Source organism: Furipterus horrens, unplaced genomic scaffold, assembly GCF_987537825.1.
Source record: "Furipterus horrens unplaced genomic scaffold, mFurHor1.1.pri manual_scaffold_9, whole genome shotgun sequence".
In the NCBI taxonomy this organism is placed as follows: domain Eukaryota; kingdom Metazoa; phylum Chordata; class Mammalia; order Chiroptera; family Furipteridae; genus Furipterus; species Furipterus horrens.
The window spans coordinates 85,191,164-85,219,012 of NW_028327179.1; the positions used below are offsets into that span (position 1 = coordinate 85,191,164).

Sequence of the window (27,849 nt, forward strand, 5' to 3'; positions counted from 1 at the left end):
CGCCAGCCAAGGGCGCGAGAGAAGTTGAGAGCCGCGCAGCGCCCATCTGCGAGCCCCGCGGTCGCCCGGACAGCGCCCCGACAGCGCCCCCAGCCCCAGCCGCAGCCCGGCCCGAGCCCAGCAGGCAGCGCAACCCCCGGCCCAGCCCCCGCCAGCATGATGAACAACAGCGGCTACTCCGAGGCCCCGGGCCTCGGCCTGGGCGACGAGGCGGACGACATGCCGTCCACGGAGAAGGACCTGGCGGAGGACGCGCCGTGGAAGAAGATCCAGCAGAACACGTTTACTCGCTGGTGCAACGAGCACCTCAAGTGCGTGGGCAAGCGCCTCAACGACCTGCAGCGCGACCTTAGCGACGGGCTGCGCCTCATCGCGCTCCTCGAAGTGCTCAGCCAGAAACGCATGTACCGCAAGTTCCACCCGCGCCCCAACTTCCGCCAGATGAAGCTGGAGAACGTGTCCGTGGCCCTCGAGTTCCTCGAGCGCGAGCACATCAAGCTCGTGTCCATCGGTCAGTGTGGGCGGGGAGCGCCCCGAGGACGGGCTGGCTCGTGGGGGACGGGGGACACAGGTGCCAGAGGGCGCAGGGCGGCTCCCCAGCACAAGGAGGGGACCACGGTTCGCCTGCCACCGACGCCGGGCACAGCGGCATGGGGGGCATGCTGGGGGGTGATGGGGGTCCAGAGTCCCACTGACCCGCCTCTATTCATCGTCCCCCTTCTTGCTATCGGGCAACCCTAACCATGCTTAAGAGGACAGGACCAGGACACGGTACTGATTACTGGGGGCATCTTCCCCCAAACAAAGCAACTGCCTCCCAGCCGCTCCACTGGGAGGGGCGGGCTGAAGGCTGGTCTCAACCACTGCGGATCCTGGGACTTGGGGGCAGAGGGCGAGCCGGTGGCCCGCATGGGCTCAGCAGTTGGGTTCAGGCCTGGGGCGCGGGTAGGCAGGGCCCAGCCGCAGAAACCTAAAAAGGCGCTGAGCGAGCGCGGGAGCCTTAACCCCCGCCTGTCCTCCGGCTCAGCCTGCCCGGGAGGGGGCTCCGCAGGTCCTCGCCGGCCGGGCCCCAGCCCCGGCCCCTAAGCCGGGATTGGCTGCAGCTAACGGTCTGCGCGGAAGGGAGGGAGGGGAAGGCCTGTAGAAGGAAGTCATTGAGTGTAACCAGATTTGGAAGGTGTGTCTGTGCTGGGTGGGGGTGGGGAGACACTCTAGGCTTGGGAGCCCAGAGGCCATGGTTGGATCCTGAGTGGCCAAAGATTGCCCCTCCCCTCCCAGCCCTCACTCTTCCCTGCCTGCTGGGGCCTGGGGAAGACCTTGTACCCCTGTGGTGAGGTCCTACGAGTCCTCCTGTGATTTACAGGAAACTGCCCCTCGGGGCTTGCACCGGGGGCCCCAGGAGTGGAGTTTCACGTAGGGTCAGGTGCCTGCCCCTGCCAGGCTGTCCCAGAGACTACTCCAGATAACTGAATGTCTGTCCACCCCTACTGTCCCTCAGGTCATCTCTAGGCCTCCTGAATTAGCAGCTGAGGTCAATCCGGGGCCCTTTGCCCTGTCCAGTCCCCTCTCTAGGCCTTATGCCCTGCTGCCCCAACACTGCCCCCCCACCCCACCCGCTCTGGCCTGGAAATAGCCCTGCCTTCGTGACACAGCAGATGTCTCTGAGCTTTCCAGAAGGACAAGCCTGAGGACAGGGGTGGGGGAGGGGCCCCAGTATGTGTGTTGTGGGGCTGAGGGCTAAGTGAGCGTGTGCGTTGGTGGTGGTGGGGGTGGTCAGAGAGGAGTCAGCCCTGGGGCCAGCACCCCCTGCACGCTGGGATTTGACAGACAGGCTGGCCCAGGTGGGGTCTCCAGGGGCGAGCTTGGAGCCTCACCACAACTTAATAGGAAACTGTGCAGTCTTGCCCTCCCTTTCCCTCCGCTCCCCTCCCCTCCCCTACCCGCTGCGGGGCAGCCAGCCCCACTCCAGGCCTCATCCTTCCTGAGCGCACCTCTCCCCTCCCCCATGGCGGTGCCTGGCTCCGGCCCCTTGGCTCAACTGAGGAGGGGCCGGCTCAGAGTAGGGGGGAAAGAAGCAAAAGCTGGTTTGGAGGCGGGAGGGAAGCGCCTTGGTTCCCGCTGAGAGGAAAGGAACCGTTCCCCTTTTGGGCCAAGTGGCTCACTCGCTCTGATGAGATAAGCTGTCAGCAGTTCAGCTGCTGGGCCTGAGGCTGAGAGTGGAAAGGGGGGGGGGGGGCGGGGGGGGGAGCACAGGAGGCAGGGGCTGCCCAAACCTGAGTTGTAAAGGGGTTTCCCACCAGGGGCAGCCTCCTGCTTCCTCTAGTTCCCTGTTGCTGTTAGCGGTGGGAAGGAGCTGTCCTGGGGGCCTCCTTTGGGCATTGTCTCAAGAATGACATTGAGCAGCATCTGGGCACCTGGGAGGAGGGTCAAAATGACTCCCCACTTTCCTTTCTAGGAGTGGGGTGGGAATGGAGGAGTCCAGCTCAAGGAGGGTTTATTCAGCCTGGCTTGAAGGAGCTGTATGCCCTTCTTACCCAACTCCCCCCTTCCCCCTCCTCTTAACCCAGGCCCCACCACCCCCTCAGCCCCTCCGAACAAAGAGACCTATGAGGCAGCTCTGTCCCGCAGCTGTTCCCCAGTTGCTATTCCTTTTCCTTGAGCCAACAGCCAAGGGAGGGGCTGGAGGGGACAGCAGCTGTCCCGGCACCTCCCTCGCCGGGCCCTCTCTCCTCTCCCTCCTTTTGGGGCCTGGGGCTGCTTCTGGAACCGGCTGTCAGGCTCCTCCCACCCCTTTGGGGCATCCCTAGGCAGGCGGAGATGTGGCCTGGTGGGGTACAAGGGAGGAAGCCTTGTTTGAGCTGAATTCCTCTCCTCTGCCTGGCCTCTGAAGAGAGGAGGGAGAGGAAGGTCATTGATCCCAGAGTAGGACTCTAGACCCACCCCTCTCCTGCCCCAAGGCACAGTGGACCACTTGCTGTCTGGCCCAGAGCCAGTTACTGGGGAGAAACCTCTTCCTGCAGCAAATATGAATGACGTCCCCCAACAACCACCCCCCCAACCCTCCAACCCCAGCCGCCTCCAGGCCTCCCTCCCTGGGATCTGGCTCCAGTTTGCCAGAAGCGCTTCCTTAAGCGCCAGCTTTGGAGGCTGTCAGGGCAGTGAGAGGCTGTGGGGCACTGGGTGTCAAGACTGTGAAAGGGCAGGGGACCTGTGTGTTTGAGAGGGAGTGCACCGGAGCAGCACCGGGAGGCCAGGAGCGAGTGTGTCATGGAATCTGAAAGCTGCCAAACCATTGTGCTGCAGTGGAGCCAGGGGGCGGGGGCGGCCTGGGGAGCTGCTGGGGAAGGAAGGATGAATCAGTGAAAGGGTGGGGGAAGCCAAGGGGGCCAGAGCCCTCAGCCAGAAGGACAGAGAGGCTGCGATTCTCCTGCTGGGGGCAGGTGGGGGTAGGGTGGGGATGCTGGGATTCCACGGGCCCTTGGTCTCTGAAAGCTGTCCCCCAAGATCTAGAGAGGGGCAGGAAAAGATGTGTAAGGGGCGCCTCCAGCCCCACCCTTTCCCATCTGTCAGGCAACACCAGTAAACAAGGCTGAGTCTTCTGCCCCCTCCCAGCCTCCTAAAAGCAGTCCTTGGGAAAGCTGATGGATTTCAGGCCTGTATCATTTACAAATAAGTTGGTTTCCAAAAATTTATACTCCAGGCCACTGTCTGCTCCTGGACATTTCTTTCTGGCTGTTAAAAGGAAATTAGGCCCCCCAAATATTGGGGAACCAGTTCTGGTTCATCTTTTTCCTCAAAGGAGGGGATGGATGGAGGGTCGTAGCTTCTGAGACTTGTGTCCATATGAGTGACATCTCCTGCAGCTCTTATGAAACTGCACTGGCCCCCAGCATTTGATAACATGATTTCAAGCCTTAACAGAGCAGGCACTATACCCCTTCCCTCCTCCCAGAACTTTGTTCCAAAAGCCTTTTATGGCCATCAGAGTACAACTAGTTGGAACCAGGTTGGTCCTTCTCTCCAACTTCAGTTTTTAAAATATTCACTCATTCATCCAGCATTTATGGAGACCCTAGTAAGTTATACACTCTGAATATAGAGACAAAACACTGTCCAGAGTGAAAAAAGCCAGACAAAAAAAAAAAGAGGGTATAAAATTCTAGAAAATGCAAACTAATCTATAGTGACCAAGAGCAGATAAGTTGTTGCCTGGCAGGGGGTGGGGTGAGGGGAGGTAAGGAAGGGCAGGAGGAGGGATCCCAAAGGGGTATGTGCAGAGGGATCAACACACAAAGGAAAACTTGTGGGAAGTTATGTTTGTTATCTTATGGCAATGGCTTTATGGGTATATACATATTGTCAAAGCCTATCCAGTTGTACCCTCTAATATGTGCAATTTGTGGTATGTCAAGCATAACTCCAAAAAACTATTTAAAAAATGAAACAAAACAAAGCAGTGTTTTCCCAAAAAAACTGACATACCAGATAATTGCATGAATGTCTGCAGCCTGGTAGGAGACCCATCAAGTGCTGTGATAGAGGCAAGAGTACCTGCTGTGGGGACACTGGGAAGCAGCCTCATTCTGAAGGGAAAGGGACAGTAAGGGATAAAGGGGCTGTGGCCTCTGGGCTGGGTCTTGCAGGAGGGTGAGAATTTGGTAGGCAGAGAAGGGAGCAGGTTTCAGACGTAGGAGGCTGGGGAGGGAGGGCCTTGTGGAAGCAGAGGGGTCTGGGCAGTGGGGGGCGGTGCCCTCCTGAGCTCAGCTTGTCCCCTCCGCTCTGCAGACAGCAAGGCCATCGTGGACGGGAACCTGAAGCTGATCCTGGGCCTGATCTGGACCCTGATCCTGCACTACTCCATCTCCATGCCCATGTGGGAAGATGAGGATGACGAGGATGCCCGAAAGCAGACACCCAAACAGCGCCTGCTCGGCTGGATCCAGAACAAGGTGCCCCAGCTGCCCATCACCAACTTCAACCGTGACTGGCAGGATGGCAAAGCTCTGGGCGCCCTGGTGGACAACTGTGCCCCTGGTGAGTGGGCCAGCCGGCACAGTGGCTCCCTTAGCCCGGAAGGAGAGCTGGGCTGAGCTGGTGGTGCTGGGGCCTGTGGTGGTCAGAATGTGTATCTCGGGGCTGGAGGATCAAGACCACCTGTGGGGCTTGCCCCCTTCTCCAGCTGAGAATCACTGCTGGAGTCAGGCGCTTTCTGATTGGGTGTGCCAGATTCTACAGTGGCAGCAAAAGGTTTAAACCCCTCATTTTATAGGCAAGGACATTGAGGTCCAGAGAGAGCTAGTGACTTGTCCAGGATCACACGGCTTGTCTATGGCAGAACTGATCTAGAGCCCAGAGCCTTGACTCCCTGCTCCACGAACCTCTGACTTTGCCCCATGGCACCACTTCTGCTGAGCTGAGAGAGAGGAAATGTGTTGGGACTTATAGCAAGAAGCCCAGGAGTTAGACCCAGAGAAGGCTCTTCTTTTTGAGACCTTGGGAGTGTTCTGAGAAGGGGCTGAGGCACAGGGTAATGTGGGCTGAGGCTGGTGTGGCACTGCCCAGTGGCAAGTGACCCAACCCTGGCCTGGTCAGGTAGGGGCAGCTCAGGGCCCAGGAGAAGAGAGACTCCACAGCCAGAGCCCCGCCCCACCTGCAGCTCCCCTTTCCGACCTTCATCTCCTGAGAAGATAGGTCTTCTTCCCCCCGGAGAAGCCATGGTCCCTTGGGAGAATCCTGTCGCAGCTTGGGGTCAGCTGGGGAGCAGGGGGTGAGAGGCGGGGACACTTGCAGCCCGGGAGGCATTCCCAGCAGCTGAGCCATTGCCCACAGCTGGTGTGGCTGCCAGCAGTGAGCTCAACTGTTCCGGCCAGTCATGGATTCCAGCCTTTGAGCTGGCCCCTCCTTGCCAGTGAGCATCACCTCCCCTCCTCCAGGTCTAGCCTAGACCATGCACCCCCTAACCCCTGCACCCCTTCTCAGAAGTGATCTGGGGCTGCCTTAGCATTCCTTTCGTTAGGAGTGCTGTGTTCTGGACAACCATAGAGAATTACTCATCCTCTCCCAACAGGCTCTTCAGTCCCTCAGTTTCCCCAAATGTGCAGTTAGGAAGGAGAGGGAGTCTTATGCTCTAAGGCTGGTAAGGGAAGTGCCTGGAGACCTGGGACTTCAGGGCAGCTGTGAGGAGACCTTCAAGTGGATGGGTCAGAGGCATATCTGGGACAGAAACTCCAATGTCCTCTGTCCACCCTGGAGGCAGAATGTGGTGGAGGGGCCTGGGAAAGGCACCCTCACAGGGGTTTGGTGTTCAGGGTCTGCACTGGAGCCTGGGCAGGCAGGAGGCTGGCCGGCAGCGCTGGTGCCAGGCTGCGTCAGTCAACACAGAAAGGCCTCATTGTTGATGCTAGGAAAGACTGCCTGCTTCTGAGCAGTGATGGGCATCCCAGAGAATGAGCCATAACGTGAGCCATAGCACTGGGACGGGGGGGTGGGGGGGCACTCAGCAGGAACCTGGCTGGTGGGCAGAGGTGTGAACTACAGCCCCTGAGGGTGTTGGATGAGCACAGGCTGCGCCTCTGGCTGACTGCTTCCCCTTAATCATTGTCTCCCTCCCCCATCTCTGCAGGCCTCTGTCCTGACTGGGAAGCCTGGGACCCCAACCAACCTGTGCAGAACGCCCGGGAGGCCATGCAGCAGGCGGACGACTGGCTCGGGGTGCCCCAGGTACACTCAGTTTGGGTCCGGGACAGGAGGGCCAACGGTGCAGGATGGGTGTGTAAGGATATGTGGTCAGGGTGTGGGGGAGAACCAAGCTGCCAGGTAAGGAAGGCACCCTGTAATCCCACCCCTTCTTGTGGCAGGTGATTGCCCCTGAGGAGATTGTGGACCCCAACGTGGATGAGCATTCTGTCATGACCTACCTGTCTCAGTTCCCCAAAGCCAAGCTCAAACCTGGCGCTCCCGTTCGCTCCAAGCAGCTGAACCCCAAGAAGGCCATCGCCTATGGACCTGGTATGTGTGATGCCCACCCCCTTAGCCCTCCCTGGTCAGCTGGGCGCCTGCTAGGATGGCTGCCCCTGAGTCACCTGCCTCTGCCTCTGCCTCTGCCCCTCAGGCATCGAGCCCCACGGTAACACCGTGTTGCAGCCCGCCCACTTCACTGTGCAGACGGCAGATGCCGGCATGGGCGAGGTGTTGGTCTACATTGAGGACCCCGAAGGCCACACCGAGGAGGTATGGAGAGGCCACTGGGCATGAGAGGGATTAGTGTGACATTGGAACCAGAGGCCACAGGCCAACAACAGGAAAGGCCTGGATAGAGCTGCCAGAGCCAGTTGCTGTGCTGGGGGGAGGAGGAGGCGCTTCACCATGGGGGCCACCAGGCACTGTGGGGTCAGAAGAAACTACAGCCACTGTGACATCCAACCTGTTCCCTTCCCAACAGGCCAAGGTGGTTCCCAACAATGACAAGGACCGCACCTACGCTGTCTCCTATGTGCCCAAGGTCGCTGGGTTGCACAAGGTATCTCCCCCCAGGCCTTCCCCTGTGCTCCACTTTCCATTCACACCCTAGGCTCAGGCTCACAGCCCACCCCAGGGCACCAGCCGCCCCCCTCCCACCCTCCTAGGCTCTGCTCTTCCACTTCACTGCCCCCTCTCAGAACTGCTTTCCCCTGGGAGCTAACCTTTGACCCCTGGCCCCTAGGTGACTGTGCTCTTTGCTGGCCAGAACATCGAACGAAGTCCCTTTGAGGTGAATGTGGGCATGGCCCTGGGGGATGCCAATAAGGTGTCAGCCCGTGGCCCTGGCCTGGAGCCTGTGGGCAACGTAGCCAACAAACCCACCTACTTTGACATCTACACTGCGGGTAAGGACAGGCCTCAGGGATGTCCGGAGATCAGCCCCTGGCTGGGGGGGGGGGGGGGGGCTGTGGCAGGGTCCCTGCCAGGAGGTGAATGGCCCTAAGGTGCGGGATCCTCAAGCAGCTGTGTGTGTCCAGTGTGGGGGCTGATGGCCTTTGTCCATGGCAGGGGCTGGCACGGGTGATGTTGCTGTGGTGATAGTGGACCCGCAGGGCCGGCGAGACACAGTGGAGGTGGCCCTGGAGGACAAGGGCGACAGCACGTTCCGCTGCACATACAGGCCTGTGATGGAGGGGCCTCACACGGTGCACGTGGCCTTTGCTGGTGCCCCCATCACCCGCAGTCCTTTCCCCGTCCATGTGGCAGAAGGTAAAGGCCCTTCACCTACCCCCCACAATCACCCTCGCTGAGGCCAGGGCACAGACAGAATTGCCACCAAATTCCTGGTCTGAGGAGTTATGGGAAATGAAGCACTAAATCCAGGGCTGGGTGGAGAGCCAGCTGAAGGCTTCAAAAGGGCAGAAGGAACAGCCGGGGTGGAGCTCTGGAGAGATCTCATCCTCATCAGCTTTCCAATCCCCAGGGAGGATCAGGAGGCCACAGTGAAAGATACCAGACAGGTGTCACCCGGGAGGGATTGAGGGGGAAGCGACTGGGCCATGGGGTAGGGGCATACATGGTGAGTATTGTATGCCAGGCCTTCAGGTGGTGATTCCCTTACTTGGGTCTCTCCCTGCCACTCAGAGAAGCCTTGTCACTGCTCACCCGCTCTGTGCCCATCGTCCAACACCAGGCCAAGAGAGTGGCGCTGCGTTAGTACTCTAGCAGAGCGGGCCCAGGCATGGCCATAGCTGAATGGCAACTCCTGTGCTATGTGACATGGCCCAGGCCATAGGGATTGACTACCCCACTTCTGTGGCATTCTGTGACAGGCCCCAGGTTCCACGCTATTGCCTGCGTTCTATGGTAGATCTATCTAGTGTCTTTGCCACTTGCCTGATGATTTCTGTGATAAGACGTATCTTATCACAGGTTCCATGCCATCTTCTGTGTTCTGTAGCAGGCTGAGATCGCCATTCTTTAGCTACTGTGTTCAGTAGCAAGGTCTGGTTCATGGCTGCTGGCAGCGCTCTGTGGCAGGCTGATTTCCGCACATTGCTGCGATCTGCAGCAGGCTTGGTGTTACATGGAGTATCTCTCGTTCCACGATGTAGCTGAGTGTTTTGTGTCATGATTTAGTTTCTAAAACTTCTCTGGTGGCTCTGAAAAGGCTCTATCTAGGTGGCTGGCCCTGGGGCAGGTGAAGGGCCCTTTCCTGTCTCTCCTCAAACCACTCTCAGCCCAGGCCCTGCCATGCCTTTGTCCCAGGCAGCACCAACTCTGAGAGCAGGAAGCGTTTCTTATAACGAGCCTGGTGGGGGCCTGTGGCTGTCCCTTGCCCAGCACGGCTCCCAGCAGCCCCAGTTATGTTGAGGGCACCAGGGAACACGGGGAAGGCTTGCATGAGGCAAGCACTTGTGAGGGGGTCAGGAGGACTACAAGGTAGAGGATGAGGGGTGAGGGGCTGAGTCTCCATCCAAGACCCCTCAGCACCCCAACTTCCCCTCTTCTCCTCTCCCCAGCCTGTAACCCCAATGCCTGCCGTGCCTCTGGCAGGGGTTTGCAGCCCAAGGGCGTGCGTGTGAAAGAGGTGGCCGACTTTAAGGTGTTCACCAAGGGTGCGGGCAGCGGAGAGCTCAAAGTCACAGTCAAGGGGCCAAGTAAGTGCCAGGGCCCAGGGCCGGAGGGAGAGCGTGGGGGTGACAGGGGTGGAGGTGGCAGCAGTGGGGCAGCAGGGAGGGATGTGACCAGGGGTTCTGACTCCCTGAGAGCCTTGACAGCACCATGTGACCCTGGAGAGACTCCAAAGAGACCCTGACCGGAGACACTGGGAGACCATAAGGGTCTCCTCTCTGCCTCAGTTTCCAGTGTGCCAGCTGGGAATGGTCCTCTTCGCTGTAGCTGCTACAACTGGGCTATGATGTACAGGGATGGCATGTGGGCCCTGTCCTACATGTGGCTCTGCCCATGTACAAATGTCCTCAGGCTGGGCCTGGGTCCCAAGGGCTCCTCAAGGGGGTTGAAGAACTGGAAGTCACACACCATTGATTCCTGCTTCCCTCCTCTCCTCAGAGGGCACAGAGGAGCCCGTGAAGGTGCGGGAGGCTGGTGACGGTGTGTTCGAGTGCGAGTACTACCCTGTGGTGCCTGGGAAGTATGTGGTGACCATCACGTGGGGCGGCTATGCCATCCCCCGCAGGTAAGCACTGCATGCTCCCTGCCTTCCTGTCTGGGTCATCACGGATTGGAGAAGGGAGCTGGCTGCCTGGGACTCCGAGGGAACCAAGGAGGGGTAGCTCTGGCTGGGTACTTCCCAGCACTGACACTGGCTCCCTCCTCGCCCAGCCCCTTTGAGGTACAGGTGAGCCCAGAAGCAGGAGCGCAGAAGGTACGGGCCTGGGGTCCCGGTTTGGAAACTGGCCAGGTGGGCAAGTCAGCCGACTTTGTGGTGGAGGCCATTGGCACGGAGGTGGGAACATTGGGTAAGTGACTGGGTGGCAGCAGGTGGGAATGCTGGGGAGTGTTGGGATGAGACGAGGAGGTGGGACACGGGGACAACTGTGGAGAGGGTTCTGGAGGAATAACAGAGTGTCCAAGCTGCCTCTAGTATCCTGTGACCCTTTCCACCTTGCACCCAGGGTTCTCCATCGAGGGGCCCTCGCAGGCCAAGATTGAGTGTGATGACAAGGGGGATGGCTCCTGTGACGTACGGTACTGGCCCACGGAACCCGGGGAGTACGCTGTGCATGTCATCTGTGATGACGAGGACATCCGGGACTCGCCCTTCATTGCCCATATCCAGCCAGCCCCACCTGACTGCTTCCCAGACAAGGTTTGGTCCCACCTGCTATACATCAGCCCGGGATGGGGTGGTTGGGCCCAGGATGGAGCGATTGGGCCCTCCTCCAGTCCCCAACCTGGCCTCCCTCTCTTGCTTCTGCTCAGGTGAAGGCCTTTGGACCCGGCCTAGAGCCCACTGGCTGCATCGTGGACAAGCTGGCGGAATTCACCATTGATGCCCGTGCAGCTGGCAAGGGAGACCTGAAGCTCTATGCCCAGGTGGGACATTGCCCAATCTCTCTGCCCCTCACTGCTCTGGGAGGGACCCTGGGAAGGTGGAGACAGGTGAGAGGCCCCTAGGCATCACGAGACTGGTTCTCACTGGTCCATACGAACTATGAAAAAATTTAAATTTTGTCTTTTCTTACTGATAGTCTTCAAAACATGCTTTATCAAGAACATATCTTTGTACTAATAATTTAATTAAAAGATGATTTGATAGAGCAAGATATTAGTTTCCCAAGTCAGTTTCTCATACTGGTGTGCATTGACCCCTAGAGGTTAAGAAACATATTCTTGGGTCCCGGAGGATGATTGTTCTTTAAAAAGTTCATTATTCAATTTTAGGAACATTGATTTAGCCCAGCCTCTCTCCTGCCAACATATCTAGGCTGGGAGACCAGGCTACACAGATGGCTAGGGGCCTGGTGTCCTGGCTCCCAGGGTGCACTGTGGCCATCAGAGCATGTGGCACTAGGCCCATGTGGCCTGAGGACTGGGGCAGGGGAAGGAGACTGAGTGTATTAGCTGTGGGTAAGGAGGACAGCCTGTAGCCAGCAGGGGGCGCTGGTGTTGTGAGAAGACTGGAGCCCTCTAAGAAAACCTTGCTTGGTAATGCCCACAGGATGCCGATGGCTGCCCCATTGACATCAAGGTCATCCCCAATGGCGATGGCACCTTCCGCTGCTCCTATGTGCCCACCAAGCCCATTAAGCACACTATCATCATTTCCTGGGGAGGCGTCAACGTGCCCAAGAGTCCCTTCCGGGTATGTCCTCCTCGTCCTGCACTGCCCACCTCCAGGGTCCTCAGAAGGTGGGTGGAGCCCCAAGATGTTGTCTGTCTCTGGACCCTTGTCACTGCTCCCCACCTAAAGACCACCTCAAAGAAGCTAAGATGGTCCCACTAAGGCTGGGGCAGGTAGTGCTGGGGAACGGGATGGGCCTCGAGGAAGGGCACCATGCTGAACACTGACCCCTCCCCACAGGTAAACGTGGGAGAGGGCAGTCACCCCGAGCGGGTGAAGGTGTATGGCCCTGGCGTGGAGAAGACGGGTCTCAAGGCCAACGAGCCTACCTACTTCACTGTGGACTGCAGCGAGGCGGGGCAAGGTTAGCCCAGACTGGGGGTAGGGGTGGGGGTGGGACTTGGGCAAGGTCTTGGCCCATGAGACTAGTACTCAGGCCAGAGCTCTATGGGACCGAAATGTGGGAAAGATTGGTGAGCTTCCCTCTCATGGCTCTGTGCCGCCTCCCTTCCCTCAGGCGATGTGAGCATTGGCATCAAGTGCGCCCCGGGTGTGGTGGGCCCTGCAGAGGCTGACATCGACTTTGACATCATCAAGAATGACAATGACACCTTCACAGTCAAGTACACACCCCCAGGGGCTGGCCGCTATACCATCATGGTGCTGTTTGCCAACCAGGTAGGCCACCCTGTTTTTGGCGGTCATCAGCAGCTCTGCCTTCCCTGGCACCCACACTATTACCATCAAGTATGGCAGGCACCCTGCCCCCAAGTCTAAGCTGGCAACTTGAGGTGCTGTCATTGAGTGTGATGAGGGACAATTCTGCAGCCATTGATTGAGCACTTCCTATGCCTCAGAGGAAACAAAGGGGGCTCTTTCAGAGGCTGCTTTTGTCCACCCTGACCCAGTTTTCTCTTCACCCAGGAGATCCCTGCCAGCCCCTTCCATATCAAGGTGGATCCATCCCATGATGCCAGCAAGGTCAAGGCTGAGGGCCCAGGGTTGAACCGCACCGGTGGGTGTCTGCACAGGGACTGAGAAAGGCTGGCTGGTGTTGGGGTTAGGTGTCCTCCAAGTCCTCACCATCACCTTGGGGTGTGCTCCTCAGGTGTGGAAGTTGGGAAGCCCACTCACTTTACGGTGCTGACCAAGGGAGCTGGCAAGGCCAAGCTGGACGTGCATTTTGCTGGGGCAGCCAAGGGTGAGGCTGTGCGGGACTTTGAAATCATCGACAACCATGACTACTCCTACACTGTCAAGTATACCGCCATCCAGCAGGTGTGCCTCACCTTCTCCCATGCCCCTGCCCCTCCTGGCTGACAGCATTCTGGGTTCCCTTCCTCCAATCTCATAGATCCAGCCCTAGATCTTGGCTCCTTTCCTGCCTCCCATTCTCTCTCGCTATGGATCTCTGAGCCTCAGGTCCACATCAGCCAAAGGCATGTTGCCAGGCTGTGTCTAAGCCACCTAATTCTGACCCCCTATTGTACCCAACAGGGCAACATGGCAGTGACAGTGACCTATGGTGGGGACCCTGTGCCCAAGAGCCCCTTTGTGGTAAATGTGGCACCACCATTGGACCTCAGCAAAGTCAAAGTTCAAGGCCTTAACAACAGTAAGTGGGGCAAGAGATTCCCTGGGAATGAGGGGTGTTGGGAGGACGGACTAGAGTCTCTGCTCATGGTGTCTCTTGCCCTCTGTGCAGAGGTGGCTGTTGGGCAAGAACAGGCATTCTCCGTGAACACACGGGGGGCTGGCGGTCAGGGCCAGCTGGATGTGCGGATGACCTCACCCTCCCGACGACCCATCCCCTGCAAGCTGGAGCCCGGGGGTGGAGCTGAAGCCCAGGCTGTGCGCTACATGCCCCCTGAGGAGGGACCCTACAAGGTGGACATCACCTATGATGGTCACCCGGTGCCTGGCAGCCCCTTTGCTGTGGAGGGTGTCTTGCCCCCTGACCCCTCCAAGGTAAGGAGATAAAGGCTGATTGGAGCTGGCAGTTAGGTGCTTGTAGGGAAGACAGATGAGTCACAGGGGCAGAGGCTGGAAGGCCATATGTCCTGGAGTGAGCACAGTCAAGGACCCAGGCTCAAGGTAATCCCCCACCCCAGTGAGGACCTGCTTTTGAGGCAGCTCAGTTATTTAGAGCCTGGCCTTGGATTAGACCTGGGCTTGAGTCCCAGGTCCACTAACTGGGACAGATGATTTATCTCTCTGCCTTTGTTTCCTCACTTAGAACTGTTGTAAGGACTCAGTCTATAGTAGCTGCTACAGTTGAAGGCTCTTGGTGGGTGAGGAGCCATGAAGGGGAGAGGCCAGGTATAGGAAACCCACATACTTCCTCTCTCCATAGGTCTGTGCTTATGGCCCTGGTCTCAAAGGCGGGCTGGTGGGCACCCCCGCGCCTTTCTCCATCGACACCAAGGGGGCTGGCACAGGTGGCCTGGGGCTGACCGTGGAGGGCCCCTGCGAGGCCAAGATCGAGTGCCAGGACAATGGTGATGGTTCGTGTGCTGTCAGCTACCTGCCCACAGAGCCGGGCGAGTACACCATCAACATCTTGTTCGCTGAGGCTCACATCCCCGGCTCGCCCTTTAAGGCCACCATCAGGCCTGTGTTTGACCCAAGCAAGGTGCGGGCTAGTGGGCCGGGCCTGGAGCGTGGCAAGGCTGGCGAGGCAGCCACCTTCACTGTGGACTGCTCGGAGGCGGGCGAGGCTGAGCTGACGATCGAGATCCTGTCAGATGCTGGTGTCAAGGCCGAGGTGCTGATCCACAACAATGCCGATGGCACCTACCACATCACCTACAGCCCTGCCTTCCCCGGCACCTACACTATTACCATCAAGTATGGCGGGCACCCCGTACCCAAATTCCCCACCCGCGTCCACGTGCAGCCTGCTGTTGACACAAGTGGAATCAAGGTCTCGGGTCCTGGAGTGGAGCCGCATGGTGAGTGAGACAGAAGGAGCCAGGAGCTGGTTAAGTCACCAGTCAGGGAGCCTGGGGAGTCAACGGGAGGGAGGGAAGCAGGGATGAGGGCTTAAGGGGCCAATGTAGGGTGAAGGGATGGCTTTGGGCAGCCCCGGAGTCCTTAGGGCTCAGACATCCCAGAGAAAGAGCCAAGGGCGAGGGCAGGGCATGGAGCTTTGCCTCTGCTCCTGTGACAAGATCGCATCTGCCCATGGGCATTTTTCTGGGGGAGATCCTCAAGTTTCATCAGCTTAAGGGGACCCTGATCTGAGGGTGCAGAAGGACGCTTTGGGCTAGAGATGACAAGAATCAGGAGACAGTTCAGCTCAGTTCAGTGACTATTTTACCACCTGCTGGGAGCTAAACCTTGAGCTAGGTGTGAGGGTGGGAGTGCAGAGGGGTGTGAGATTAAGACCTGTTCTTGAGGGGCCCGCAGCCTGGGGTGGTGACAGATGTGAATAGAATGTCACTGTCTGGTGAAAGGCATGAAGGCAGGGGCTATGGGAGATGGCCTGGAGCTCACGGGGCAGAGGGTGGAGGAACTCCAGCTGGGAAGGAGCAGCCTCAGAGTTGGGGAGGTGTGGGGGCTAGCTACTGTGTAAAGGCTGCCCCCAGCCCACACTGAGCTCTCCTCTCCTGGGACCCAGGTGTCCTGCGTGAGGTGACCACTGAGTTCACTGTGGATGCAAGATCCTTAACTGCCACGGGTGGGAACCACGTGACAGCTCGAGTCCTCAACCCCTCGGGCGCTAAGACGGACACCTATGTGACAGACAATGGGGATGGCACTTACCGAGTGCAGTACACAGCCTACGAAGAGGGTGAGGGGCCAGGCTGCGTGGGGGTGGCAGGGACCTGATCCCAGCATTCCCTGGGTGGTGGGGTGGAGGAACCTGCATGCCCTGACCCACTCTGTGTGGCCGCTTTCAGGTGTGCACTTGGTGGAGGTGCTGTATGATGAGGTAGCTGTGCCCAAAAGCCCTTTCCGAGTGGGCGTGACCGAGGGCTGTGACCCAACCCGAGTCCGGGCCTTTGGACCAGGCTTGGAGGGTGGCTTGGTCAACAAAGCCAATCGTTTCACCGTGGAAACCAGGTATCTATCTTCCCCATTTCCTAACTTTGACCCTGATGCTGTGGCCACCTTGATCCCAGCCACCTCTCTACCCCTTTTGTACTCTGTGGGTGCCTCAGCATCCCCATCCCAGGAACAAACCTCTCCCAAGTGTCCAGATCAGCTGGGCCCCCAGCAGCCCGCTCTTGCCCCATCACCCCATTCCTCCACTGGTCCTAGTGGAGCTGATGGGGATGTCACTTTGCAGGGGAGCTGGCACCGGGGGCCTTGGCCTAGCCATTGAGGGTCCCTCAGAAGCCAAAATGTCCTGCAAGGACAACAAGGACGGTAGCTGCACAGTGGAGTATATCCCCTTCACCCCCGGAGACTACGATGTCAACATCACCTTCGGGGGACGGCCCATCCCAGGTGTGCAGAGAGGGCAGATGGTGCTCCTGGAGGGCAGAAGGGTGCCTGCCACTGGGCAGGAAACTGGAAGGAAGTCAGAGGTGCAGGTTCATCCCTAGAGCAGGATGGCTGTGAGCCCAGCAGCCCAGCTCCTGTGGAGTGGGCTGGCGTGGCCGCTGAGGCCGTCACCAAGAGGCAGGGTGGTGGGTGCTGTTGGGGGACCCACCCCTCCATTTCACTCCCAGAGGCCCAACACTTGCATCCTGGCCCTTTGCTTGGGGCAACAGACCTCATGGGTTTGGTCACTCAGACACAGTCTGGCCACTCTCACTGGCTCAGCGGGGACAGCCTTGTGCCCTCTCGCTCTGTCTGTAAAGCCAAGAACCCCCGATCTCCTGCGGGCTGAGTTGCTCAAACGGGTCATGTGTTCAATTATTGCAGAACACGGGCCTGCTGAAATTGAATATACTTTCCCCCTTATCTAATTTCACACCATCAAAAATGCATTATCTTTTAAAAATATTCTACTTCTAACATTTTATTAATTAGGAAGGCCATCTTTCAGGCCTGTGGTCCAGGTGAGTGAGGTTTGCCCAGCCTCAGTCTGCAGCCCAGTTTATTTATCCTTGTTGATATCTTCTTAGCGAGTTTCAAAGCATTTGCACATGTCCCTCTGTCCTCCAGGGGCATTTCAAAGGCAGGGAAGGCCTCCTCCCGGTTCCTCAGTGTAAGAGATGCCCCCGGCAGGTAGGTAGGGGCTGATGGCCTTCTCTTTCCAGGGAGCCCGTTCCAGGTGCCGGTGAAGGATGTGGTAGACCCTGGGAAGGTGAAGTGCTCGGGGCCAGGGCTGGGGGCCGGTGTCAGAGCCCGGGTACCCCAGACCTTCACAGTGGACTGCAGCCAAGCTGGGCGAGCGCCCCTGCAGGTGGCCGTGCTGGGCCCCACAGGTATGGGATGTCTAGGGCAAAGTGGAGGGAGGTGGGGCAGGGTGTCAGAGGCTCTGCTGACCCCGCTTCCCTTGCCCAGGTGTGGCTGAGCCCGTGGAGGTGCGTGACAATGGAGATGGCACCCACACTGTTCACTACACCCCTGCCACCGATGGGCCCTACACTGTAGCCGTCAAGTACGCCGACCAGGAGGTGCCACGCAGGTGAGGACCAGCTTTGGGCTCCCCTGTGGTGCTGAGCTCTGGGGAGCTCCAGCCAGGGCCACACCCACAGGCCACTGCTGGGCCCTGGAAGTGCCCCTCCCACTTGTCTCAGCCCCACCCTGCTCTTCCTCAGGGGTCCCTCCCTATCTTCTCCGCCCTGAAGCCAGCACAGCCCTAAGAGCCTCTCCCCAGGCTCGGCTTCCCCAGCCTGTAGTCACAAAATTGACAGCTTGGGAATAGGCAGGAGAGGGCAGCCTGTGCACCCTCTTCTTTAAACAAAGCACGGCATCTTTCCTGGATGGAGATGTGCTCAGACTCTCTCAAGGGCATCCCCAAGTGACCCTTCCATAAGACTCAGGATAGGATCTGGTTCCTGGGAACTGATCCCTCCTCCCTACCCCAAGAAGTCATCCCTCCTACTCATATCTGTGGGGAGGACACCACGCCCAAAATGAAATGAGCTCTCAATCCCTAGCCGATCATCCATCCCTTTTGCTCCTCAAGCCCCTTCAAGATCAAGGTGCTTCCAGCCCATGATGCCAGCAAGGTGCGGGCCAGCGGCCCCGGCCTCAATGCCTCCGGCATCCCTGCCAGCCTGCCCGTGGAGTTCACCATCGATGCCAGGGATGCTGGGGAAGGCTTGCTCACTGTCCAGATTCTGGTGAGTCTATGCCTAGTTCACCTTCCAGGTCAGGCTCTGGGCATAGGCAGGCCCTGACCCCTGCTTCTCCCCCAGGATCCTGAGGGTAAGCCCAAGAAGGCCAACATCCGAGATAATGGGGATGGCACATACACCGTGTCCTACTTGCCAGACATGAGTGGCCGGTACACCATCACCATCAAGTATGGTGGCGACGAGATCCCCTACTCGCCCTTCCGCATCCATGCCCTTCCCACAGGGGACGCCAGCAAGTGCCTCGTCACAGGTGGGCATACATTTGCTTCCTTTGCCCCTGCTCACCATCCAGCACCCCAGCAGCTCTTCTAAGTCCCTGGCTCAGTCCCCTGAGGACTGTTGGTCCAAGAGCCCACCCCTCTTATATGCTTGCCCCCACCCCACCCCTCCTGGGTGCTTTACAGCCTCACACCCTTCTCTCTTTCCAGTGTCCATTGGAGGCCATGGCCTGGGTGAGTGCCCTGTCTTTTCTCTTCCTGCCATGGGCTGAGGTGGTGGGGGCAGCTGGGAATGGAGTGGGCCTGGGCATGTTCCCCGCGAACCCCTGACAGGGCTCTTCTGTGGGACAGGTGCTTGCCTGGGCCCACGCATTCAGATTGGGGAGGAGACGGTGATCACCGTGGACGCCAAGGCAGCAGGCAAGGGGAAGGTGACGTGCACGGTGTCCACGCCGGATGGGGCAGAGCTTGATGTGGACGTGGTTGAGAACCACGATGGTACCTTCGATATTTACTACACGGCGCCCGAGCCGGGCAAGTATGTCATCACCATCCGCTTTGGAGGCGAGCACATCCCCAACAGCCCCTTCCACGTGCTGGTGAGTGCCACGGCTGCGGCGAGGCCAGGCAGTGGCTGGGTAGGTGGGCTGGGTCCTCTTAGCCACAGCAACGAGTCCCAGAACCTATTCCCATGTCTGAAGGGTTCTGGGCTCAGAGTGCTCCAGAGCCGAGCCTTTGGTTTCCCTGCAGCTTCCCAACCTGGGAGGTGAACACAGCCTTGCCTTGGGTCCCCTGGCATTGGTCAGCCGTCACTGGAGGAGCTTGCCATGTTCCTCTCTGACCTGTGGGCCCACTCTCCCCATACAACTCCCCAAGGTGGCCCTATAAGAAGATAAAGCCCTCCACTGGGTAAAGCACCCTAGGTATCCATCCTGACCCGCACCCAGCCCAGGATGTCAGGTCCCACGGTCATTCTCTGAGTCAGCTCCTGGTCACTCGAGCTGGTGGGCTGGCCTGTCACATCCTGAGCTCTCTGTGCCTTGCCTCCCAGGCGTGTGACCCCATGCCCCACGCGGAGGAGCCCCCCGATGTGCTGCAGCTGCACCGGCCCAGCGCCTACCCCACACGCTGGGTACTGCTGCCTCCCACTGGGCAAGCTCTCGCCCTCTTCCTCCTCCTCCTCCTCCTCCTCCTCTGGCTTCGTTTCTTCTATTCCTCAGTAGCCAGGGCTGGGCATGGTCTGGGGATATCTTGGGAAGTAGACAGGGGTCAGGCTGGGCAGAGGGCTCCCCGAGCTGGGCACAGCACCTCTCCTCTTGCAGCTGACGCACCTCTCCTGCCTCTCTGGTTTCACATTAACCATCTTGTTCTTGCCTCACTTCCTCTGACTTCAGTCATGGCTCAGGCCAAGCTCCCCAGGCCTTCCCCACCTGATGACTGTTCCTTCTCACCTGCTGTAGGCCACAGAGGAGCCAGTGGTGCCCGTGGAGCCATTGGAGTCCATGCTGAGGCCCTTCAACCTGGTCATCCCCTTCACCGTGCAGAAAGGGGAGCTCACAGGTACTGCCCTGGGGCCCTGAGGCATGAGGGCTCAGGGGGTGGACACCGTTGTCCTCTGTGAGATGAAAACTGGGGCCCAGAGAGCAGACGTGAGCTCCTCAAGGTCATATAGCAAGTTTCGTAGAGCTGAAACTCAGACCAAAGCCTTCTGTCTCCCAGTTCAGGGCTCACCCCACTGCTCCAGGCTGGTCCCTAACCTCTAGGTGGAAGCTGAGTCACACAGGGGCTGGGGGTAGGGGGTACAGCAGGGGCATTGTGGTAGGAGAAACTGAGGTCCCCTGCATAACTGGGCCTACTCGGCAGGGGAGGTGCGGATGCCCTCCGGGAAGACTGCCCGGCCCAACATCACCGACAATAAGGACGGCACCATCACGGTGAGATACGCGCCCACGGAGAAGGGCCTGCACCAGATGGGGATCAAGTATGATGGCAACCACATCCCCGGTGAGTCAGGGGCCGTGCTGAGCCGGGCCGAGAGCCGCCCACAGCAACCTTATTCTTACTTGCCTTCTTTCAACAAACATTTATTGAGCGCCTACTGTGTGCTGATACCCTGGGAAGCCCTGGTGGGAGGCAGTCAAGCCCCTATGGCAGAGATATGGGGCTCAACAGGGAGGCGGCTGGTTGGTTCTGGAGTCTGAGGTGGTGCTCAGGCAGCCCCTGTCCTCACTACTAACACAGCCCCCTTCTCTGTCCACCCCAGGGAGCCCCCTGCAGTTCTATGTGGATGCCATCAATAGCCGCCACGTCAGCGCCTACGGTCCGGGCCTGAGCCATGGCATGGTCAACAAGCCAGCCACCTTCACCATTGTCACTAAGGATGCTGGGGAAGGTGAAGGAAGCTGCAAGGAGGGGGTTGGGGTGGAGGGCCAGCCTGGTGCAGCGATGAGGGCAGGACCTTTGATCTCAGACCCACCTCCACCTACAGGGGGTCTGTCCCTGGCCGTGGAGGGCCCATCCAAGGCGGAGATCACCTGCAAGGACAACAAGGATGGCACCTGCACTGTGTCCTACCTCCCCACAGCACCAGGAGACTACAGCATCATTGTGCGCTTTGACGACAAGCACATCCCCGGGAGCCCCTTCACAGCCAAGATTACAGGTGGGGGACGTGTGGGCACCTACAGCCTATGACACAGGTGGGGGACATGTGGGCACATACAGCCTATGACACAGGTGGGGGATGGGTGGGCACATACAGCCTGTGACACAGGTGGGGGACATGTGGGCACATATAGCCTATGACACAGGCGGGGGGGTGTGTGGGCACATACAGCCTATGACACAGGTGGGGGACATGTGGGCACATATAGCCTATGACACAGGTGGGGGATATGTGGGCACATACAGCCTATGACACACACCTGGCACACAACAGGCATTCACTGTGTGTGTTCAAATCACTGGGGCCTTGGGTAGGGCCCCTTGAGGTGGAAAAGGTCATTTTTGGACAGATGAAAAGAACTCTGTTCTCTACAACAGGTGAAAAACAGCCAACCTCCCCCATGCTTTGAAACACATCCTCTCACTTAATCTTTGCAGTAATTATTGTGAGTTTGGGGTATTGAGAATCCCTTTTAGTAGATGAGGAAACCAAGTAGGGCCAGAGAGCTGAGCAACTCTGTTTTGTCTGGTCCAGTGTAGTGTTTATTCCCACGAAACCACATGACTCAGGAAAAAAGTACACAACTTAGGGTTTTAACCCATTCAGGACTGAGGCATCCCCAGGGCTGTGGGGGTGCAGGCTCCATCCATAATCTGTGGCAGCTAATGTGTGAATGAAGACTGAGCTCTTCCGGGCCTCGGGCGCCTCTGCGCGTGTGAGGAATCCCCAGTCTGCCGGGCCAGTGGGATCTGCCAGGAGGTCTCCTGAGCCCCATGCGGGCAGGGCCCGCCTGGAGTCACAGCTGCCTGACACCCCTACTCCACCACCAGGCGATGATTCTATGAGGACGTCACAGCTGAACGTGGGCACCTCCACGGATGTGTCACTGAAGATCACCGAGAGTGACCTGAGCCAGCTGACTGCCAGCATCCGTGCCCCCTCAGGCAATGAGGAGCCCTGCCTGCTGAAGCGCCTGCCCAACCGGCACATTGGTGAGCGTGCGGCCGTGGGAAGGGGCCTCGGGAGGAGGGAGGCCAAGAGGGGCCAGGAAGGGCTGCTCTGCCAGGCCAGGGGCTCTGTGTCTGACCCCCACCTCTCCACAGGCATCTCCTTCACCCCCAAGGAGGTCGGGGAGCACGTGGTGAGCGTGCGCAAGAGTGGCAAGCACGTCACCAACAGCCCCTTCAAGATCCTGGTGGGGCCATCTGAGATCGGGGACGCTAGCAAGGTGCGGGTCTGGGGCAAGGGCCTCTCCGAGGGACAGACCTTCCAGGTGGCAGAGTTTATCGTGGACACTCGTAATGCAGGTGCTTCTTACCCCCTACCCTTGAGACCCCTTATTTCAGGTGGCACCTCCACCGAGGGCTTGTCCTTCTATCCTGCCCAGGGCCCCTTGGCCACACCCTCCTCCCTGAACCTCCTGGCCCAGTCTCTGTTGGGATTCACGTTCTGGGACCTACTTAGGGGAAAGTGAATGTCCTCGTGTCAGTTCTGTCATGTTTCAGAGAAAGCTCATCTGTCATGAGTTTGTCTCCTCCTTGCTTACTGGAACCCAAGCGGCCTTACCTTAGGAAATTTCCCAGACTGCCTGTCCCTGGCCCTCTGGGTCAGTGGCTGGCTTACCCCTCCTCCCACTGAGCCATCTTTGCTTAGTGGTTACTACACACCTTGGGTGCCCATTCCAGATGGAGCCTGCAGTTTGGGGAGGGGGAAGCAGAGTGGCAGTGAGTGGCAGGGACAGAAGGAGACATGTCTTGTTTCCCACCAGGTTATGGGGGCTTGGGGCTGAGTATTGAAGGTCCTAGCAAGGTGGACATCAACTGTGAAGACATGGAGGATGGCACATGCAAAGTCACCTACTGCCCCACTGAACCCGGCACCTACATCATCAACATCAAGTTTGCAGACAAGCATGTGCCAGGTAAGGTTCTGGGTTGCAGCTGGGCAGTGAGAGGCCATGAGGCTGAAGGCAGGTGGCCTGACCCGCTGTCTCTCCTGCTACAGGAAGCCCCTTCACAGTGAAGGTCACTGGTGAGGGCCGAATGAAGGAAAGCATCACCCGGCGCAGGCAGGCACCTTCCATCGCCACCATCGGCAGCACCTGTGACCTCAATCTCAAGATCCCAGGTGAGGTGTGAGCCAGGAAGAGCCTGGGCAGGGCAGGGGAGGGCAGGGTGGTGGGGAGGGCCTTGGGCCTAGGGCCTGCCCGAAGGGCTCTCCGTCCTGCTTGCTCATTTCTCACCCCCCACCCGCAACATGTGTCCCACAGGGAACTGGTTCCAGATGGTGTCTGCCCAGGAGCGCCTGACGCGCACCTTCACACGCAGCAGCCACACGTACACCCGCACGGAGCGCACAGAGATCAGCAAGACGCGGGGTGGGGAGACTAAGCGTGAGGTGCGGGTGGAGGAGTCCACCCAGGTCGGTGGAGACCCCTTCCCTGCTGTCTTCGGGGACTTCCTGGGCCGGGAGCGCCTGGGCTCCTTTGGCAGCATCACCAGGCAGCAGGAGGGTGAGCAGGCCTTTTGTCCCTGGGGACAAGATGGGGTGTGGCTGGCCAGCCAGGGCCGGTCTGAGTGAAGGAGGGGGTTTATTGAGGAGGGAAGGTGGTCCAGGGCCAGGAGTAGCCTCAATGTCACCCTGACGAACCCCACCCCTTGCAGGTGAGGCCAGTTCGCAGGACATGACTGCACAGGTGACCAGTCCGTCTGGGAAGATGGAAGCCGCAGAGATTGTTGAGGGGGAGGACAGCGCATACAGCGTGCGCTTTGTGCCCCAGGAGATGGGGCCCCATACGGTCACTGTCAAGTACCGCGGCCAGCATGTGCCTGGCAGCCCCTTTCAGTTCACTGTGGGGCCACTGGGTGAAGGCGGTGCCCATAAGGTGCGAGCTGGAGGCACTGGGCTGGAGCGAGGTGTGGCCGGCGTGCCAGGTGAGGGGCAAGGGGCCGGGAGGGCAGATGGGGGCAGGGCCGCCAACAGGATGGGTGACGGTGCTAAAGAGCCACCCCTGCCCTGCTTTCCCGTCTCCAGCCGAGTTCAGCATCTGGACCCGAGAAGCAGGCGCTGGGGGCCTGTCTATTGCTGTGGAAGGTCCCAGCAAGGCAGAGATTGCATTTGAGGACCGCAAAGATGGCTCCTGTGGGGTCTCCTACATTGTCCAGGAACCAGGTGGGTGTCCCTGATGGGGCTGGGGGCTGGGCCTGCCTGACCTCTCCGATTGGGTTTCTGCTCCATGATTGGGCACGAGATGGTTGGGGCTACAGAACTGACTCTTCCCCTGCGCCCTTCTCTCTGCCCCATCTTTCTCCACCCACACCACCCGGGAATGCGTGTGTCTCCGGAGGCGAGCCCTGACCCAAAGAGCCTCTCCTGGAATAAGTTTGGGGTGGGGGTATTCCTCTCCTGCTGCTGATTCTGAGGCTTATGCTGACTGACAACCCTTCCTCAGGTGACTATGAGGTCTCCATCAAGTTCAATGATGAGCACATCCCAGACAGCCCCTTTGTGGTGCCCGTGGCCTCCCTGTCAGATGACGCTCGACGCCTTACCGTCACCAGCCTTCAGGTGTGTGTCCGGAGGTGGGGGTCCTCTGCCACCCTGAGAGATGAGCACGAAGGAGTCAAGGATGGCAGGTCCATGTGCCCAGGGGCTTAGCCCCGGCCTTGGATGGGCCAGACAAACATTTCCCCTCTTCCAGTGTCTATGCAGTAAGGCGGCTCCATGCCCCCTTCTAGCTGCCCCTATGGTTAGTCTTATCAGCCTCAGGTGGCACAGCCTCATCACCTGCTCCAGAACTGGACTCTGTGGTCTAACCCCACACTCATCTTCACTTCCCCATTGGCCCGCCTCCTCCAGGAAGGCCACCAGGCCAGTCCAGGTCACACTATCTTTCCTCATCTGAGCTACCTATTGTTTGCAGTCCACACAGCACTGGCTTCTCTGCCATCAGGCCCACTTTACAGAGTCTGGGTGTTACCCCCTCAGCCAGTACCAGAGACTGTCTCACATCCTCCACTGTGCCCAGCACAGCCAGGTGGCCCCAGTTCCTAGCAGGTGGATGCTGAGCCATAGACCCAGCCTCCACCTCCCATCTGTCAGCCTTGTTGAGAGCCTCGCTGAGCAGGGCCAGCGAGGGGCCAGGCTAGGATGGGAGGTGGGAGCCTCTGGGCTGGAGGTCAGTGAGCAGTGTCAGGCTGCAGAAAGGAGGTCTCCGCACCATCCCAGGAATCCAAGCATCCTCTGTGATCTCCGCAGGAGACAGGGCTCAAGGTGAACCAGCCAGCGTCCTTTGCGGTACAGCTGAACGGCGCGCGGGGCGTGATCGATGCCAGAGTGCACACGCCCTCAGGGGCGGTGGAGGAGTGCTATGTCTCTGAGCTGGACAGTGGTGAGCTGACCCTGCCCCTGCCCCTCCTGCCAGGCTAGGACCTTCTGGGAAGGAGAAGGGAAGGACAAAGTCTCACCACTAACCCTCTGCCCCACAGACAAACACACCATCCGCTTCATCCCCCACGAGAATGGCGTCCACTCCATTGATGTCAAGTTCAATGGTGCACACATCCCTGGCAGTCCCTTCAAGATTCGTGTTGGGGAGCAAAGCCAGGCAGGAGATCCAGGCTTGGTGTCAGCCTATGGTCCTGGACTCGAGGGAGGCACTACAGGTGAGTGCCTGGGGATAGGAAGGACGCGTGAATATTGGGGTGCCCAGTCTCCAGTCCTGTACTTTCCTGCCCCAGAGACAGAGGGCAGTGCTAACGAGCCCAGAGTCCTCGCACAGGCCTGCTCTGGGGAGCCTGGGGAAGAGCCCGTCCCAGCTCTGGGCCGCAAGCCCTTACTGCCTACAACCTTGCTGCCTCTGGCCCCTAGGCATTTCATCGGAGTTCATTGTCAACACTCTGAATGCTGGCTCGGGGGCTTTGTCTGTCACCATTGATGGCCCCTCCAAGGTGCAGCTGGACTGTCGGGAGTGTCCTGAGGGCCACGTGGTCACTTACACTCCCATGGCCCCTGGCAACTACCTCATTGCCATCAAGTATGGCGGTCCCCAGCACATCGTGGGCAGCCCCTTCAAGGCCAAAGTCACAGGTGAGTGCCCTGGGTAGGGAGAGGCCCCTCTAGGACAACCTGGATGTCCCCAGTGGCCATTCACATCAGGGTCATAGTCTGCCCCAAACATCAAAGTCAAGTTACCAGGAATGAGATGGGCCTGGCTTTACACAGCACACTGTTCTCCATATTCTACATGAGGAGTCCTGAAGAATCATTTTTAAAAATCAGATCCTTCCTGTTTATTGTTGTCCATCACTTGTTTAACCTTTTCCCTGGGGTGGCTCCCCATGCTTTAGCTTAACTTTTGTCCTCCTGGCTTCCAAAAAGACAGAACTCAGTAAATATTTAGCAAGCTTTCCTTTTGGAAGCTACGTGTTCCTTTTTACTCTGTGACCTAAGTTCCCAGACAAAGCCCAGAAGGGCGAGTCGCAGAGCCACCCGAGGCCCAGACGTTGGGGTACACTTGCCATGGTGACTGTAACCGAGGCTCACTTGCAATGGGTTGTTGCTGCTAAGGTGCTATAGCAGAGGAAGGGACTGTGGCCCATGACCCCAAGTCCCCTGGGGGTCAGTGCCGACCAAGGGCCTGCTGCCTGCAGAAGAGCAGGTCTCTGACCCGCTCATGGCTATCCTACTCTGCCCCTTAGGTCCCCGGCTGTCTGGAGGCCACAGCCTTCATGAAACATCCACAGTTCTGGTGGAAACGATGACCAAGTCGTCCTCCAGCCGGGGCTCCAGCTACAGCTCCATCCCCAAGTTCTCCTCAGATGCCAGCAAGGTGGTGACGCGGGGCCCCGGGCTGTCCCAGGCCTTTGTGGGCCAGAAGAACTCCTTCACCGTGGACTGCAGCAAAGCAGGCATGCTGAGGGGACGATGGGTGGTCTCCTAGGGTGGACAAGGGGGCAAGAATGGTGGGCGCAGAGGATGCTGTGGGCGAGGGTGCCTGACTGAGCCCACCCTCCTTGCCTCCCTCTCCAGGCACCAACATGATGATGGTGGGTGTGCATGGACCCAAGACCCCCTGTGAAGAGGTATATGTGAAGCACATGGGCAACCGGGTATACAACGTCACCTACACTGTCAAGGAGAAGGGGGACTACATCCTCATCGTCAAGTGGGGTGACGAAAGTGTCCCCGGAAGCCCCTTCAAAGTCAACGTGCCCTGAATCCCAGAAGTGCCTCCCCCAGCCTCAGCCCCCACCTTTGGCCAAACACACTCACATAAACACACACAAATGGGTCACACCCAGATGACACATGCACAATCAGACCCCACACACACCTGCCTTGAGGTGTGACATGAATGGCACTGCCTCTTCAGCCCACCGAGCCCCCAGGGGTTGGAGGCCTTGTCAGTCTCAGGGCAGTGTCCCTCCCTCTGAATGTGACGAAATGGCGAACTGAGGGTTCAGGGGGGTCAGGGAAGGCCTGAGTTTTTGGTGGGCTTAGGCCAGTGGGGGAGCACAAATTGGGGGTGTCTGAGTGTGTGAGAGAGGGCACCCTCAAACCTCACTGCTGGCCAGGCCTCCTTGCACTGAGGACTGCGTCTGGCCCCTCTGGTGGCTACACCCTTGGAGTGTTAAGGACTCGGAAAAGAAGCACAATTGTTGGAGAAAAAGGACCCAGAACCAGCGGCAGCGTTGGCACGTGGCCTGGCTCCAGGCGATGTATATCCCAGCCAGGCTGCCTAGGGGACAGATTTCTCTTTCTCTCTCTTTCTCTTTTTTTATGGTTGCACAGCTCTGCCCCATGGGGGGCCTTTTTTACACACTGCGAGGCCCAGCTTTCTGGGGGAACTTTTGCACATGTCATGTGGCTCAGCTGGGAGTCACTTAGGCGGAAAACTCCAAATAAAGTGCGGCCTGTCGCAGAGGCTTGGTTGTTCCTTGT

General features: G+C 58.7%; 1 protein-coding gene across 2 annotated transcripts; it reads left to right on the plus strand.

Annotated features, from left to right (window-relative positions):
• FLNC (filamin C) lies at positions 1–27,849 on the plus strand. 2 transcript variants are annotated; one of them, XM_090287484.1, is made up of 48 exons: positions 1–511; positions 4,786–5,034; positions 6,623–6,720; positions 6,858–7,008; positions 7,112–7,230; positions 7,442–7,519; positions 7,703–7,865; positions 8,029–8,229; positions 9,483–9,620; positions 10,033–10,159; positions 10,306–10,442; positions 10,599–10,792; positions 10,906–11,019; positions 11,645–11,788; positions 12,008–12,131; positions 12,285–12,445; positions 12,692–12,782; positions 12,876–13,045; positions 13,265–13,382; positions 13,473–13,735; positions 14,121–14,718; positions 15,387–15,560; positions 15,670–15,832; positions 16,059–16,219; positions 16,978–17,145; positions 17,225–17,348; positions 17,853–18,009; positions 18,085–18,274; positions 18,453–18,476; positions 18,594–18,841; positions 19,294–19,374; positions 19,703–19,802; positions 20,106–20,246; positions 20,506–20,634; positions 20,731–20,904; positions 21,738–21,899; positions 22,011–22,214; positions 22,676–22,828; positions 22,912–23,034; positions 23,177–23,419; positions 23,571–23,840; positions 23,941–24,078; positions 24,359–24,474; positions 25,165–25,297; positions 25,395–25,571; positions 25,777–25,995; positions 26,607–26,816; positions 26,938–27,849. In XM_090287484.1, exons 1-48 carry the CDS (start codon positions 157–159, stop codon positions 27,123–27,125), a joined length of 8,163 nt encoding a protein of 2,720 aa, XP_090143610.1. In that variant the 5' UTR covers positions 1–156; the 3' UTR covers positions 27,126–27,849. The 2 variants fall into 2 exon arrangements, with proteins under 2 accessions (XP_090143610.1, XP_090143611.1); XM_090287485.1 differs by lacking the exon at positions 19,294–19,374.